The sequence below is a fragment of the Varanus komodoensis genome, unplaced genomic scaffold (assembly GCF_004798865.1).
Source record: "Varanus komodoensis strain SLA01 unplaced genomic scaffold, ASM479886v1 scaffold23, whole genome shotgun sequence".
Lineage (NCBI taxonomy): Eukaryota > Metazoa > Chordata > Lepidosauria > Squamata > Varanidae > Varanus > Varanus komodoensis.
Window position 1 is genome coordinate 3,922,185 of NW_025335627.1, and position 17,647 is coordinate 3,939,831.

Below are 17,647 nucleotides of genomic sequence, written 5' to 3' on the forward strand. Positions count from 1 at the left end.
AAAGGAAGCATCCAGTAGTACCAAAGTGAAGGTATGCATTTGTATTGGTTTTGATAAGGACAACATGGGAAAGAAAGAATGCTCTTCCCCAACCTTCATGCTTCCAGGGTTGCTCTGGCTTTCCTGCAGCTGTTTTTCACCTAATTTAAAATGTGCCTTTTAATGTACTTCACAGTTAATGCCACATCTTGTTTGGCCCCCAGATAGGTCTGGAATTCAGAAATAGCTATGCTTATTCCAGAGTTAAAATTGCTAATTAATAGATAAGGCTGAATTCATCTTAATTTCGCCCTGCAAGCCCCAGCACGACCCAGGAAATCACACGAGCACAATTGCGTTGGCTGTGGTGGAGCTTGTTATTTCAAGTATGCCTGAAACATGGCAGTGCAGAGCAGCCTCCCTCAGTGCAAAGCCCCCCAGACGTGTTGGGATGAAATGTCCCTCATTTCCAGGCAGCGTCGCCATTCTGACTGGGAATGAGAGGCATGACACAGTGGAGCACATCCGGAGGCTGCCATGCTAGGAGAGGCTGCTGTGCGGTACAACATACACAGCAACAAATCTTTCCCTGTGGACTTACAGGAATGTGATTGTTCATGCACCTGCGAGATGCATGCACAGAACCTGCTCCCATAGGCATATAGCCACTGGGGAGGTTGGAGCACTTGGTCATTCTGATAATGCAAGGCAAATACTTGTCTAACTGCTGGAACTGGATTTTTTTTTTTTTTTTAGTATTTTAGGTCAATACGAATAGGTTAAGTAGTATACTGAGATGTATTTCAAAATGTCGAAGCTAAATAATTACCTGTGAACATCACATAGGTAAGAACTACCTTTGGTCTGATGTGATGATACAGGCATAGCAATCAGGGCTGCAGAGTCTTGCACCTCTCAAAGAAGCCGCTTAGCTGTTTTTGAGGAGGAAAGTAGGGGCTTGGCCTTTCTGCCCTCTTTCCCTTTGCCACTAAGCAGTTGAAGAGGGGTAAGAAATTAGACAAAGAAGCATTGCAGTAAGTGGCAAATTTGTTTGTGAGAACTGGATGCCACACAGGAATGATAGGCATAGGTGATGTTCTTAAGAACAATAGTTTCCATTTTTAAACTGATTTTAAGGGCCTTTCAGGTGGTCATTGCTCTTCCACATGTAGAATGGTCACAGAGTGTCCACACTGGCAGGGGAAATCGATACTACATAGCACAGTCTTCTCCTGCAGAGATTGCTGCTGTAGCTCTCCCTTCCCGTTGTTGCTCCCCACCACAAATTATTTGTTTCCTTTCTTCCCATGAAAGTGTGCAGACTCTAGAAGTTCAAAGGTTCACTGTTTCAGCATATTTATTTATTTATTTATTTATTTATTTATTTATTTATTTATTTATTAAAAGCTTTTGTATGCCGTTCTATTATACAAGATCTCAGGACAGCATATGGGAGCTTGATTTAGATTTGGACCATCCATTTCCCCCTCAAAACTCTCCCACCCGCACCACTGGGTTCTCAGAAAGAAGAGGAAACTCAATAGGGGTTAATAGAAGCTTGTTTATTTATCCCCCATAGGTTTCTGGAACTTGGAGGGGGGAAACAGGTAGGGTGAAAGATTTAACCCTTTCCTCCTGGATGAATGCCATCCAGTCAGAATTGGGACCACACACATTTACACAGGAATAAAAGCACGACAGTTAACCCCTTAATTTCTAGAATTATACACTGCACACTGCAGGAAAAGGACACAAGCTAAACATCACAAAATTTTACTTCTTTGCCCTTCATAGTTGTCCCATGGACCTTTATTTTCCCTGTTGCTTTTTCTTCAACAGGATACCTGTGTGCATATATGGGTGGGAGGGAGTGGTAAAGCAATACAACAGAAGACAAGGCATGATTAGCTTTCTGGGCAAGGGAGAAACATCATCTTGACAGCCTATATAACCCCTGTAAATCCCATAAATGATGTGCAATTGAAATGTGCAGATCTATTGGCAGGCCAATAGCCCATTAAAAGCTCTGTCTGGAAAAGCTCAGTCTAACTGTCTTTTCTTATGGTATTGGCTGCAATATGAACTATATTTACTTCCATGCATAGCCAGAGCTAGCAGTTGAAAAAGAGAGTGAGTGCTGTTTTAATCTGAGTCTCTATGCAATCCAGCTTGTTCATCAAATATTGGTGCTGAAGTACATTGGGTAAAAACGTATGGGGATTCCTTTGGGCTACAATCCTCACAAATAGTTACAGATGGAGGCAGGGCCACCAGACCTACTCCACTTTCACTGGTTACATTGCAAAAGAGCCATTATACAGGCAGTGGTTCCAAGGAGCCTACAGCATAATAGGAAGTATCCTATTGTCATCTTAGTGTCATCTCTGTCAAAAAATTACCTGGGTTTTGTTTTCTCTTCCTGTGTCCTTTACCCAAAGCCATTTGGTCAGAGTATGCAGTTTTGCATGCCTACATTTACATTTGTATATTTTAGATCAATGGCTGTGTTGCACAGGTGTGGCTTGTGTGAATCCACAATGAAGGAATGTGGTTTCCATGAATCCTCAGAGAATCAATCCTTGTAAGGTTTCTACATTTCACCATCACTTGTTGTTCCGGGTAAATCCAGCTACGCTCTTGTTCCACGGTTTCTGCAGTTCTACCATCAAGCTCGGCACCGAGAGCGACCGTGGCTGCAGCAGACACGCCAGCCTCCGTGTTTCGCCGTCCTGCGCTGTCCTAGCGACGGCTGAGGCAGCTGCAGCCATGCTCCAATTGGCGGCCCCACCCTGCTCCCCTCCCCAGTCTGTATGCTTCCTTCCCAGTGCTCAGCTGCAGCTCTGGAATACTGGAAGCAGTGGGGCATCCCAGCATGCCATCTCGAGCAGCAGTGCCCGCAGCGGCTGCCGGTGCCCCAGATCTGGTTGTGGCCCTTCGCTGGAGCTGCAAATTGAAATGCTGTATGTTTGTTCTTCCCCATCACGGTGACCACCCTAAGAAGCCCAGGTCTCCTTCTTGTTCCCCTGCTCTCCCTGCTACTCCTGTCTTGTCCCTGGCATTCCTAAGGGCTGTCAACAAGCTTGCTGTCCCCCATCGTCACTGTGCAACAAACACATTCCTTGCAGCCGGCCAGAAATTTTCCCAGACAGATGCCCACGTGCTCTCCCACGGGAAAGGCATGCTGGCAGGATGCGCCTCTTCTCTCCCTGGCATGGCCTGTCTGAGCAGGCGCCCTCCATGTGCCTGGCTGCAGGGGGAAGCAACCCCTGGCGGCATGCGCAAGTCCTGCAACGGGGGTGTGGAGTGGACACGTGTGCAGTGAGGCAGGGGAGAGAGGTGTGTGGGTTGGTGGGGGAGCTTGCATGGTGCCACAGAGCGGTTCCAGCAGCGTTCTTCTAGAGCAGCAGTGCTAAATGCAACCAGCTGAGGCCACGTCCAGGGAAGCATCTGGGCCAATGAGGGAGACAGGTGCGACAGGGAGGAGTGGTGCACCCTGGGTCTGATTCTGAGCTGGGGGCGCTGATGGGATACATGCTGCCATTTGGAGGGAAGAGGGGGAAGTACGGAAGCGATGCATTCATAGAAACTTTGTGAATGTGTGAACCCAGGACACTAGGAGAGATGCCATGCTGCGGGGTTACTGCACATGCTCCAGCTCCCTGCAGGGATTTCAGGGAGAGGGGAATGAGCTGAACTTTTTGCTTGAGCATTTATGTAATCTAGCTGGAATAGCTACCTTCAAACTGTATTAAAGGAAACATGAATGCAAACTCTCTTCAGTGACATTGTGAATAGCACTTCAGCTCAAGCACACTTACACGGAAGTAAATCTCACTGACATGAGTGGAATGTACTTGTTAGTTGCTTTTTCTAGAATGCAGCCTATAGTGTCACTGTCAGTAATGATTCAGTTTATAAAAGGTGTTCAGTGAAGAAGCTCAAGCAAGGTTGGCAGAAAATATTGGTATATGTCTCTTGCTATAACTCATTCTCGGTTCAGGTTAAGCCCTCATATAACTTGACAATATCCTTTGTCTTTTGAGGAGAAATGCCGATTGATTTCTAGGCACAGGCTGTTACATGGGTGACACACTTCCCTTGATTTTTCAACATAGCATTGACATTATAAATTGGTTCATACATTATGCTGAACAAATTGTGCAATGTTGTTCCAATTGTCTGCTGAACTGCTTTTAAGAGAGAACTTACACAGGTAGATTTTAAATGTGTACCAGTCTCCCTGTAGAAAGCCAATTCAATTTAATTTTATTCAATTGGAGCTCTGTACCTTAATCTGTCCATGTGGCCATGATTGTGTGCAGTTTCCTAATGTGAGGCAATGGGGACACTTGAAATGCAGTGCATCAGAAGTGGGCAACCATTTTGCCCCCAGACCTGCACAGGTCAGCAGATGGTGGGTTGGGGGCAACATCCTAGTACTCAGCATGACAGTCAGTGGTGGGCCAGGAGCCATATTAGCAGTGAATGTGGGAACAGCCAGCACCTGAACCACCTTCTTGCCTCCTCACCCCACACACAAACACTGTCAGCGTCCGCTCTGTTTCACACAGACACATATGCATGTGCACACAGAGACATGCGCGCACTGTCCCCCCCCCCCCCGTGCCGAGCTCATCGGGGCCGTAGGGAGGTAACAGTGAAAAATCCCGTTCACTGACCGTTACTGCTTTCTGACTTTCAACTCCCTGCTCAGGGAGAAGAGAAGTGGCTGCTTTAGCCTGCATAACTCCATGGTATCTCTCACAAGAATAATTCTCTTGAGGGAACAAATGCAGAACACAAAGAGTAATTTTTGCCACTTTTGCATAATTTCACCCTCAACACTATTACACACACACACACACACACACACACACACACACACATGGATTGACCAGAGTTCTCATTTTAGGCCTCAGAGATATAGAAAGAAATATGAAATAGAAAAATGAGTGAGCCACAAGGAAAACCCTCCCATTGAGTATGTAGACAGTAGTCCATGAAAACCTGCACTACATAATGTTTTGTTCTTGAGTTGTGTCAGTTGATCAAGAATGTATCTTCATTTTGTCTTGGAATCATTGGACTGTATCAGAGAGGGAGTTGTAAAAGAAGTGGTGCAAAAGAGTTCACATAGTGAAATGATAAGGTTTATCGCATTTCTTGTGAAGGACATTGTCCTTTGCCTTGTACATTGGTGCCTCAGCTCACGAACGCCTCAGTTCATGACCAAATCAGGTCGCAAACAGAAATTTTTGAAAAATTTTGCGTCAGGTCGCGAACTCCACATCGGGTGATAATTGCGATTGTGCCCTTCTTCCCTGCATGAGCGCAACCGCGTTTGCACCCATCTCCCCCCCCGAGCACGTCCCAATCGCACCTGTCTTTCCTGCACGAGCACACCCACGACTGCGCCCGTCCCCTCCAAGCATGCCCACGATCACGCCCATCTTCCCTGTGATTAAAAAAAAATATTTACAGAACAGATTAACCTTATTTGCATTGAACCTTATGGGGAAATTTGACTTGGCTCACAACCAATTTGGGTCCTCAGCAGAGTTGTGGAATGGATTAAGTTCATGAGCCAAAGTACCACTGTATATAAAAATAATGCCAAGGTTGCATTTTGGTCATGTAATTCACCATGACATCAGCTTTCTAATAAGGGTGGGCTTGGGGATTGTTAGAAAATTGTACGTATTAATAAGAACAAATCACTGTTTTATGCATTGTTTCTAACATGCTCTTGCAAGAAATGTGTACCATCATGCAGAAATTGTTATAAGACTATGATTGTGACGTTTTTGTGATTGGAAAAGACAGCTTTAGAAAAACACAAAAAATGCAGTGTTCCTTAATGTACTGGATGAAGTCAGTACATTGAATTCTATCCTTTTATAAGATTTGATGTCAAGATTCCCTTCCTTCTTGCAGCTGGCATCAATATACTGTGCAATGAGCAGCAAAACAAGTACCAGTTTGTTTGTTTTTGACAACTAAAAAGGTTGGGTGGAGAATCCATACAAAAGTATTGATGTTGACTTCTGAAGAGCGCATTGCATCATGACCTGAACAGGTTTCATAGGTAACGGTCGTAAGCTGCAGGTTCATAGCTAACGGTCATAAGCTGTTGTGCTTTATCTTTGCTCCATTGATTAACAGCAACTTTTTGAGCACCAAAAAACAGAAAACACAGGCTAGTTACCATGGAATCTTCATATCTTTGATTTCAAAATTAAAGCAAGTTGAGATGAACATAGCAGTACTCAAGAAATTTGCAATAATTGCAATTAAAACCAATGAGAGAGGCCAGTGAAATGTAATGACAAGTAGTTCTTCATGCTCTAGGTTAGTAATACCAGTGCTTTTTTTAATTTTACCAAAATATGTGCCTTCTTTACCCTAAGACCCTGGTGCAGTCTGAGAAATTCACAAGGTCAGCTATTTTGATGAAATACCAGACAGTATTCTGAATTTTCTCTTCAAGCTATAACCATTTTCCCTTGCATATGCTCAGGTTTGGATGCCAGTCCCCCGGCCAGTACTCATGAACTCACCATTCCCAATGATGTGAGTATCGCATCTCAGTGCTCTCCATATCATCGCTGTATAAACATACTCATCACGAAATGACCTCCATCCAACCTTTCAAAAATCCCATTCATTAACTCCATGTCAACTTCTTTTGTCATAAACATAGTTACTAAACTGGGAGGAATGAAATGCAGGTGGCACTAGGGATAGGAGAGGTTGTCATTGTTATAATTCTTTAAGTAATTTGGTACGCAGGAAAATTGCCTGACGGACATTGCTAGAGAACAACACCGTCATCTGTTTTTCTGAAGAGAAACTGCGTGAAGAATTTGTGACTTCTTATCAGGCGCTGCCTCAGAGACTTGTCTGAGAAGGGGATTGCTTTTTTTGCCCATTCCAATCCTAATCTCTCTGCTGAGTAGTAATTTAAACCAGAGCAGTTCATTGTGAGCTGAGCTGAAAAGGTTGTGAGTCTAATCTTTCTCAGCAGTGGCGCCTAAGTTATGGAATGCGCTCCCCAGAGAGGTCCGCCTGGTGCCGTCGTTATTTGTTTTTCGGCGCCAGGCAAAGACCTTTTTATTTAAGCAACATTTTAAATGTTAATACCACTGAATTTTATCTGGCCAGGGCGGCTTATTTTATATTGTGTGTTTTAAATTATTATGATTATTTATATGTATATTTTAACTTATTGGTTTTATTTATTGTTGTAAGCCGCCCCGAGGCTTCGGCGAATGGGGCGGCATAAAAATGTTTTAATAAATAAATAATAAATAATCTGTGGTGGGAGAAGAGGAGGACAATGGAAGGGAGCTATTTCCTGGCTTCATTTGTTCTGCTGACAGCATCCTATTATGAAAGGACACTTTACTTGTTTACAGGGTTTATTCCCTTGCTCCCTATCACCCGTGGCCTTGGAGGCATTGCAATAGTTGGCTAAAAGCAGAAACACCTTCAAAATAGACCCATCAAACCACTATTACCAAAAGGCCCGCTGGAAGAAAAAAAGCCCCCAGATGGCACTGAAAGGTATATAGTGGAGAGGAGCTTGGAGAGAAGAGGATTCCACAAGTTGGGTGCTGCTGCAAACAGCAGCTTCCGTATAAATATTTTTAACCCCTTCTAGTGGTGGCATGATCCGCAGAGATACCCCAACCAAATCAAAGGCCAGGCAGGATTTTACTGTTAAAATTGAGTTGGCCTAAACTAAGGTCTCTTGGCAGCAATTCTGAAATCCACTCTTTAGGCTTCCTTAATTGTTCTCCAACCTGAAAAAAAGTAATTCATAAAATCTTGTCTGAAAGAACTTCAAACACACTGTAAGAAAGATCCATATGCAAGTTGAGTATAGTATAGCCTTATAAACTAAGGATACCGTGGGGTTGGAAAAACTCCAAAAAAGGACAGTTAACATGATCATGGAACTGGTGCAACTGCCCTGTAAAGGGAAACATGATAAAGGTGTACCTAATTATGCATGGTCTGGAGAAGGTGAACAGGGAGACATTTTTCTCTCATATTACTAGTATGTGGGGTCATCCCTTGAAGCTGACAGGTGGAAGATCCAGGACAGATAATACAAAGGACTGCCTCACATAGTTGAACCATGGGATATGCCACCACAAGATGATGATGGCCACCAATTTGGAGGGCTTTGAAAGGAGACTGGAAAAATCCCTAGAGGAGGGAGCTATCAATGGTAACCAGTCCTGATGGCTACATGCTACTTCCAGTATCAAGGGCAGTATGCTTAAGTACTGCAACCACCGGGGAGCATGAGATGTGTCATGCTCTATTTTTGGATTTTGCAGAAACAGTTTATTGGTCACTGTGCGAACAGAATGCTGGACCAGATGAATCCTTTGCCTGATCCAACATGGCTTTCTTACGCTCACGTTTCAGCAATTGTAGATATAAATACAGAATCACAGAGTTAGATTATCCCTTGGACACTTCAAGTCTAACCCTCTGTTCAGTGTAGACGCTGACTGCGGCATTCCTGACAGGCAGTCATTCAGCCTTTGTCTCAGTGTCTTCGGTGGAAAGCCTGCCATTTTCTGAGAGAGTCTGTTTCAGTAAGTGATGGATGAGAAAACCACACTCTTCAAACCTGAAACTTTCCAGAAAGCAGTTTCCCTTAAAAATCTATACATTTTGTAAGTGCTCAGAAAATGATATACATTTCAAAAGAGCACACAAACATATGTATTATTGGAAAAAAGTTCAAAAATGCTTTACAAATTGAAAATCATTTGGAAAAGTGTGCATATGATTCGAATGCATATAAAATGCAATTTTTAAAATGTGCATGAAAAGCTGCACATTTCAAGAATATTTAAACATGCAATCTGATGTTGAAATGGGACCAAATTTGAAAGTGGAAAAAATAGAACACAAGTTTTTAAAAAATTAACTCATCCCTAATTCAACTGTCAAATCGCTCTTTATCATTTGAACATATATTCTAATGTGTATGCTTCATGTTTACTTGTTTTCTGTGTCTATTCTGCATTAAGTTAAATATGCACCAACAGTTTGAAATATGCATCATATGATCCCAAACATGCCTGATCAGAGTAGTTTTCACTAACTTGATTGTAACTTACTCCTGAATAAAATTAGGGATGCAACCTTAGGGAGATTGTTCCCTATGGGATAGTATAAGGGATTTGTCTACAGCCTTCTTAAAATACAGTGCTCAAAAGTGAACCAGTGTCTAATAAAGTAGAGCTATTGCTTTCTAATGACCTAGAAGCATGCAGCCATAGTTTCCATTGGCACAGCCTAAAATTCTGTAAGCCTTTTTCACAGCTACATCATACTGCTGACTCAGTAGTTCAGCTCCTGTTGGCAAAGGGTTGCTGGCATTTATCTACAATTCAGATATATGCCCTACATCTCGAATACCAAGGTTGGTAACATTCTTGCTATACAGATCTAATTTCAAAGGGTTATTTCTTGTAGATTCTGCCTTTGGAAAGGATTTGGACTACATCACTTCTAAACTTGTTTTAATAGTTCATATTTAAAAAAGAAAGTAAGTGGAAATCATACCCAATTAACCTGATCTGGTAGTATTCTTAGAGAAAGCCAACTCACACAACATCCTTTTGCTGCAAACATTTGCACACATAACATTATATATAGCCATAGCAAAGTAATCCCATTCCTTCATATCAGGGTGTTGTTAATGTATCATGGAATCCAGGGCTTAGGGTTCCTTTGCTGTTCAGCATTAGGCAACAAAGGGTGAGAAATAAGAGATTCACTTCAGAACACCTAAAATATGTAATTAAGGTTCCTTGAAACATATAAAATGTAGTAGATTGCACTGTGAGAGTGTAACTACTTCAAAACTAGTAACTACTTGACCATGTTATACTATTAAACTATACTCTTCTTATCTGATGAAAGCTGAAATTGTTTCATCATGCTGTGATGTGTGCACTCTAGCACTTTCAGACTGACAGAGTTTTCAGTTTTTACCGTAGGAGTGGTCTTCCTAAGCATTTCTATTTCAGTGTCCCGGTCAAGAACAAATAATTCTAACTTATGGGATGGACAGTAGCATTTAAATAAAGTTGGTAGCATCCAAGTCATTTCTTGTACTCCAGATCTGTTAGCTGTAAATCTAGGAGTGAGCAAATCCAAGAATGGCACTCCTTAAATACCTGTTCCACAGAACAGCTTGTGTTTCCCATTTGCCTGATGTAGGATTGTTAATTGATTAAAGACCAGAAGCTTTGATGCAACAGAGTACCTTCATGAATTATTGTTCATAATTGTAAGACAATTTTATAACCAAAACGCCCAGACTTCAAGCATAGTTAGTTATGGAAAGTATGTGAGATATCAAAAGCTTCTTCCAAAGTCTACAAGCTATCTGATAAGTTTGAACAAATAGAAGATAGTAAATAGTTAAACTGATTTTCTTTTTATAGCCTCCTGTTAGAATTTGGCAATATCTACAATGTAGATAAACTTTGTTGTTTAAAAAAATCAATTTGTTCCATATGTTATCCGATGAGATCATCCGAAGAACCTAGAAAACCCACTGGTATGAACATGAATAAGACGGACATTTCTCATTGCTCTGGTAAATGGTCTCCTAGGCATTTGGCTGAGGATGTTTTGGGGGTTAAGGCCTGCTTTTGTCTGATTGCCCTTCTTAGCTACTCTCAGGTGTTCCACTAACCCAAAATGCTGGTAGGCAGTCTTAAAAGAATTGCAGTTCTAACAGCCAAAAGGCCATTGCAGAACCTGTCAAAAGCCGCTTTAATTTTAATTAGTACATATAGGTATATAAACTAATTAAAGTATAAGAAGAGTATAAAAATAGTGGACAGATGCTATTCTTACCCTACACAGCACTAGAGTGTACTAATTATATTAATATAATTTATATTCTATTCTGTTCTATTCACTTCACCCATTTGATAGGCTGCAAGATGTTCCAGATCTGCATCTTGTTTTCATTGGCTTCATTTTCTCAGCTTTATTATTTTCTTTGTGTAGTTGTGACAGAACTCTATTCATGACTGGACATATTTTGTTGGATCAAACTGAGTAAGAGAGGCCTTACATTTTTAAGAACAGCAGTTCCAAGGCAGGGATAATCAACATAAAAGATCTTGTTTGAGTCAAAATGAGTTTCATCTGTGGAAAAGACCCCTTCATATTCAGAGGAAGAGATAAATAGAATGTTAAGGGATTTTTCAATGCAATGATTCCTTTGGGACTTGTTCCTCAATCAGGTATTATTAAAATCCACAAATCACTTTTCTTATTCAATGAATGTCTTCTAGACACATTTTAAGCTTCTTTCTCATGAAATTGATTGACAATCTGCATCTTCTGGCACTGGGATTTAGCATTTGGAGCCATTTGGCTACATCAGCTTCTTCTTCATCCAGCAACCTTTTTGCAATAGATGTAAAGCTTTTGGACAAACTGGAGGAATCTTGTTTTTTTCTTCCTTTGAAGGCTAGAGTTTCTGATGCATTAATTGCATATTTTCATAATATGGCCTATGAGATTCCTTTCTATCCATAACAGTATTTTCTGTCTCGTTACTGGCTTTGTCACATTCTTGTGAATCTTAGAGGGCCCCACACATCTGTCCCTCAGCCCAATAGAAATTTGACTAAACTGATATTCCTTTGTAAACCCTTGTACATGGATCTCTTTTTGTCTCTTTTACAATCTCTTTTAGGTTCAATGAAACAAAGCACAAAAACTTCACCTTCCCATATAGCAGATACTGATCTGAAACTGGAAGCTACCCATTGCATCCTTAATATTCTTCCACTTGTTCATAATTTAACTTCCAGCATCCTTGCCTATACATGAAGAAACTACATGTAATAATAGAAAGTCTACAAATTTTGGATGAAACATGGTACAAAACATACAATTTGTCAATGAAAGTTTCAAATGGTTGATTCCAGAGACAGCACGTGCAGCTTCACAAACTGATAATTCCAGTCAATGGATAACAATGTGCCATAAAATAACAGAAGGAAATAACACCTTTCAACATTTTTTAAAACTCCAGAATGATTTCCTAACATCACAGCTTCACCATTCCAAGCAACAGAAACCAAGGGTTCATTCAGATACTCTTCTGTCATTCCTAAAGTATGGAGATGTTGGCGTAATGACAAGAATAAATACTGATTTCATTTATTTAAAGTTTTTATATTCCATCATTCATTAAAAATATCACGATGGTTTACAAAATTTTAAAAAACAATTAATAATGGAAAACACCTTAGTGCCAGTACTTGATGCTAAAACTATTAAAATACCATTTAACAATTAAAAAACTGGGTCAATAAAAAGGTTTTGGCCAGGTGCCAGAATGAATTCCTCTTGCTGGGCCACCATCAATCCAAGAACCAGATTTATGGGGGTCCTCATTGAAACATCTATTACAAGAACTCATATATACAAAATCAATGTAGATTGATTAGCTTTGCTTAATAAGTGATATATTAGCTCCAACTTCCATTGATTAGAAGATAACACACCTGATTAAGGCAGGTATGAGGGAATACTGATGAATGAGGTTTGTGGGATTAGGCAAATACAATGGAAGCTCAAAATTTATGCATTTATAATTTTGGTCACAAGCTGCTTTTTTTCCTGCCACCATTCTGTAGAATTCTACAAGGTGCCAAAATGAATATGGTACATGAGAGGTTCTTTGCAGGGCAGTAGGGCAAAATTACCCCCAGAACACTTCATGCTTTACAGGCCTGACTTAAGTTATTCTTTTGAATTCGTGAATAAATCTGATACCACCTGTTGCAACCTGTTCTTCCAGGAGGTACAGCCCAGGAATTTACATATACTGAATTTCTTTCTTTTTCTGTTCCCTCATTACTTCAAAGACTTCTGATGTGTCCCTTTTTATATCCTCATAACTCAGAAATAATAAAATTATCTGATCTGCTCCATTACCAAACTGAATGAAATCCATCATGAGCTTTGAACCAGGAATACTCCAGTAAAGTCAGGTTATGATCGTTAGTGCAGCAGAATGATTTCTGATATTTAGCTATCTGGACTGTATTTATCAGAGTCCAAAATATTTTAACACCCTTGCTTTACTTTAATGATACTGTTCATAACAATGTCACACTGAGACTATATTTTAATACCCTTATGTTGTTTGTCTCCCTATATTTTAAAGGTTTGTAACAGGTTCCTTTGATTCAAATGGGTCTGTGGTTTGGCAGAGCATTTTCTTTTATTTTGTTTGGCTATTCATAAAGTTTTGTCTTGGCATTTTGGTTTTCACGTTCCCCTTTTTTGCTTGGTTTTCACACATTACACACTAATTCATGACTGTACATAGGGTTTCATGTTCACTGACAAGTATTTATTTTACTGAAAACCAGTGCTACGGGATTTCTGGAACATTTTCCAATATAAATTAGAAAATTTGCCTTGTTTGCATTACTAAATGTTTTGATGCTCCACAACAGAGTTTACAACTTGTGGCCCTCAGAATGTTTGGCTTAACCACTGGTTATTCTGTGTAGAACTGATGGGAGCCCTAGCCCAAAATATCTAGAGGGACTCAAGTTGACAGGGTGAAAATTAATTTAGTTTTTTATGTATTTATTTTACCTGTATTTAGTAAACTTTTTAAAAAGTAACCCATCTGAATCTTCTGTCCCGATACACCAAAAATATTAATGTAGAATATGTGAGAGAAAAAATTAAAGCACACAATTTAAATGGGATTTAAATGTTATGGAGCATGTACTTCATTTATATTATTTGGATTTGAGAAGAAAAAGCATAAGGGTACTGAAAACTCTTTACTATTTCATTGGTATCCCACCTTGTCCCTTTAGAAAGGAACCTCAGATGGCTTGTTTTGTCCTCCTCCTCTCCACTGTGTCCTCACAGCAACTCCATGTAGTGGGTTTGGCTGAGAGTGACTGACTGGCCCATGCTCACCCAGGGAGCTTTGTGGCAGACGGAACCCAGATCTCCCAGGTCCCAGTCCAAAGAATAACCGCTGTTCCACACTGCGTCTCACTAATTAATTTTAATTTGACACACTCCTTAATGCCAGAAACTCAAATGTCAGCATTTCTTTCCAGAAAATTTCCACTCTGTGACACTGCTGAAATGCTGCTACTCATGGTAACTTTATGGAATAAACTGATGAGCGACTGACTATAGAGAATCACTTACCTTTTCATCCCTGCTTCTGGCCCCTTGTCCAGTCCTCTCAGCACTTCAGGGAGGAAAAGAAGGGGGCATATGGCCCACTAGGCCATGCACTGACTTGGTGAATTGCAGACCTCCTCCTCCCTCTCTTTTCCTTGCTGCCATCTCAAAGCAGAAGAAGCTGCTCCATTCTGAGGACATATGTGAGGAGAGGAAGGGTTATGTGTCTTCAGCTTGTGGGGATGACAGGACACTGGAAGAAGCTATGAAAGAGCGCTGTTTCTCCAGCAGAGAACCCTCCTAGACACAGAGCATGGGATGGAAGGGAAGGGAAGGGAACCAGGAGCCCTTCCAGGCAACATGCAAGGTGCCGCTACTGTCATCATCTTGCTTTATGCGAAGAACGGGGCGCAGAGCTGGCTGCATCTGTTCTGGTAGCAGTGGAGTGGGAGGATCACCACCTTTCTGCCTCACAGCCCTTGTCCAGGTAGTGCGGGCATTGCACCAAAATTCAGGACGCGGATCCTGAAGTTTCCTGAGTCATTTGGACAGCCGTGCCCAGAACATGATCAATTTCCAGCAAGACGGGATGAACTTGACCTTCATGCTTATGCCTGGTGACTGTTTTATAAATTTAATAGTTAAATGAAGCAGAGGGTTTTCACAGGGTAACAGCTGGGTAAGATCATCTAAGCACAGTTCAATAGGAGAGCGGTATAATAAAGGTCTACCAAGTATTACAAAATTTCTACAGTAATAAAGAACTATTATTCTGAGAAATATCTGTGACGTTCACTGATCTCAGCCTTTAACAACAGAAGATACAATAAATAATTTCCTCCATGCCTTTTTTCTAGCTAATAGGCTGCATAATTGGACGCCAAGGGACCAAAATCAATGAAATTCGACAGATGTCTGGAGCACAGATCAAAATCGCCAATGCCACAGAAGGTTCATCAGAACGTCAAATTACCATCACAGGGACCCCAGCAAACATCAGCCTTGCTCAGTACCTCATCAATGCCAGGTGAGATTTTTTATTTATGTCCCATTCATATCTTTCTCATCACATTTTCATAATCAGTAACTGAAGTAGCCAGTTAGGGTACAATAGAAGCATCTCAGGTTATCCTCAAGTACCATATTACATTTATACAGTCATCTGGTTCACCTGTAACAACAACCCAATGGTTGCTGGGAGCAGCTGGCTGCAAGTGAGCCTGCAGCTTCCCAACACTTCCTGGATTCCACTTCGCGTGCAGTTTAGAAAGCCCAGGTATTCATCATGATATGCACACCTGGAAATCTGGCTTGTTGAAGGAGAAACAACTCAGAGTGTACATCCATGAGTTGTTGTTGGGTTAAGACTATGTATTGTTTCCTCTTCTGGCAGAATTCTGGCTTTACACAACACACTGAATAATTCAGGAATTGGTTGGTTTCCTTTACAGAAACCATTGGGCTAGAATACATTTTGACACATCTAAAAAGAGCTTCTCTCCTGCTTACTTGCTGTAAAAATTTCAGCCATCACTGCTGAAATTTCAAGCACTTGTTTTCACCCCTTTCCCCCAACTCTTTTTCTCTTTATCTATTCTAGGCTGACGTCTGAGGTCACTGGAATGGGCACACTCTAATTTCTACCTGTCATTTTGCATCTCCTGACCCTATCAAGTCAACAGCATTTCATCCAGCTTCTACTAAGTGTATACTTACTACTACTACTACTACACACACACCCCTAATCTCCTTGGATACTTTTCTTTAATAGGAAATATATCTGTGCATCTTTATAGACACACAAATGCACGCATGCACATACTAAGATGTTTTTTTGGGAGGTTTTTGTTTTGTGTTTTGTGGTTTGGTTTTGTTCTGTTTTGTTTTGCTGAATTTTGTGCTCCTAATTTTGTTTCTGATTTTTAATTTATGCTCCGGACTACTCTGTGTTTCAGATGTACAGTGCTAATTATTTTAATACGTTTGGCTGGGGTTTCCCTTGGTAAGACTGCAGAAGAAGGTTGTGCTTCCTAGTCTCTATTTAGCTCTATTTAGCTAAGATGTTAAGCTATCTTAGCATTTTCATTTTTTTTGCAGAACCTGCAATAGCACTGCAATCTGGCTTCATCTAGAGCAGTAGGTTGCTTTGAAATAGTTATTTCTTGTAATGGTTCTATTATTCCTTCCATTTTGGATCGTGCTTGTCCTTGGCTCATTCTTCAAACAATGTTTGAATCCATGTCCTTAGAATGTGGCATGGCTTCTCCCATTTGATGCTGGAAGCAGAACATTCAGGAGCCAATGAGAACCAGTGGGGATCCCCCTTGTCGCTTCCAAGATAGTATAGCCAAAGCAAGCCATTGTTATTATCAAGCAGAGAGCAAGCTGATAAAATCTTTTTTAAATTAATTGTGTAAAGGAAATGAGATAATGAACTGAAATGCAAAGCATGGCAAGAGCTGCTGGAAGTATTCTTAAGAACCATGGACTTTTGGACTTATCTCAGGAAGCTCCGGTCTCTGCGAGCCTGCTGTATTTGCCATTCTTTGTGTCTGCTAATAAAAGTCTGTTCGACTCTGCTAATTACAAACTTTGGTGTTGGTCTTACTGTTTCCTGTCTTGGTTTTCCTTGTCAGGCTCTTTCTATTGCCCACCTTTACCTCCTTCCTATTTTACAAAAGTATTTGACAAAATTAGATCCAATAAGTGTATTAGTTGTAGTTTCCTCTCCCCACCACTTTTGCATTCACTTTGACTGATAAGAAAGAAAGACACCCCACCACCCCAAGTAACAATTATCTTAAAAAGGCAAATGGCTGAGAACAATCCATGCCAACAAATAGTTCAAAATCTCACTAGAAAAAAAAATCTTTTTGGGAGATGAGTGAGCCAAAGTAGGAATTGAGCACTTCTACATTTTCTCTGTCATCTATTATCCACAGTGAGTAGTTGAACCCCAATTCATTTCCTCTAGCTTTTCGTTTGGACATATCTGAAGAAGACTTTTGGTTGCTTTTAGCCTCCCTTGCTAGCCTCAGTTCATTCCTAGCTTTAGACTTCCTGACGCCATCCCTGCAATTCCATGCTACCTGCCTGTATTCTGCCTTTGTGGCCTGGCCATCCTTCCACTTCCTATACTTGTCCTGTTTGTGTTTAGATCCTCTCTAAGCTTTTTATGAAACCACAAAGTCTATTTTGAAGTCTTCTACCCTTTTCCTCTGTTTAAATTGATTGCAATTGTGCCTTTAGAATTTCCCTTTGTAAAAAATCCCCATCCATCTTTGACTCCTTTTCTCATTAGAGTCATTTGCCATGGGACTTTGCTGGTCATTGTTTCGAGTTTATTATAACTGCCTATCCTAAAATCCAAGGTACATGTTTGGCTACATTTGGTTTTTGCTTCCTTAAGAATCAAGAATTCATTGTCACTTCCCCCCAGAGTTCTTGT

General features: G+C 40.8%; 1 protein-coding gene across 8 annotated transcripts in view; it reads left to right on the forward strand.

The window, feature by feature from the left end:
- Nucleotides 1-15,836, forward strand: part of PCBP3 (poly(rC) binding protein 3) — a 62,244-nt gene extending 46,408 nt beyond the window's left edge. For all 8 annotated transcript variants that reach the window (XM_044431966.1, XM_044431967.1, XM_044431968.1 and 5 more), the window contains 3 exons: nt 6,497-6,549; nt 15,057-15,226; nt 15,800-15,836. In XM_044431966.1, coding sequence (XP_044287901.1) covers nt 6,497-6,549; nt 15,057-15,226; nt 15,800-15,836 — 260 coding nt within the window. The remainder of the gene's footprint in view (nt 1-6,496; nt 6,550-15,056; nt 15,227-15,799) is intronic.
- The last annotated feature ends 1,811 nt before the right edge of the window (nt 15,837-17,647 follow it).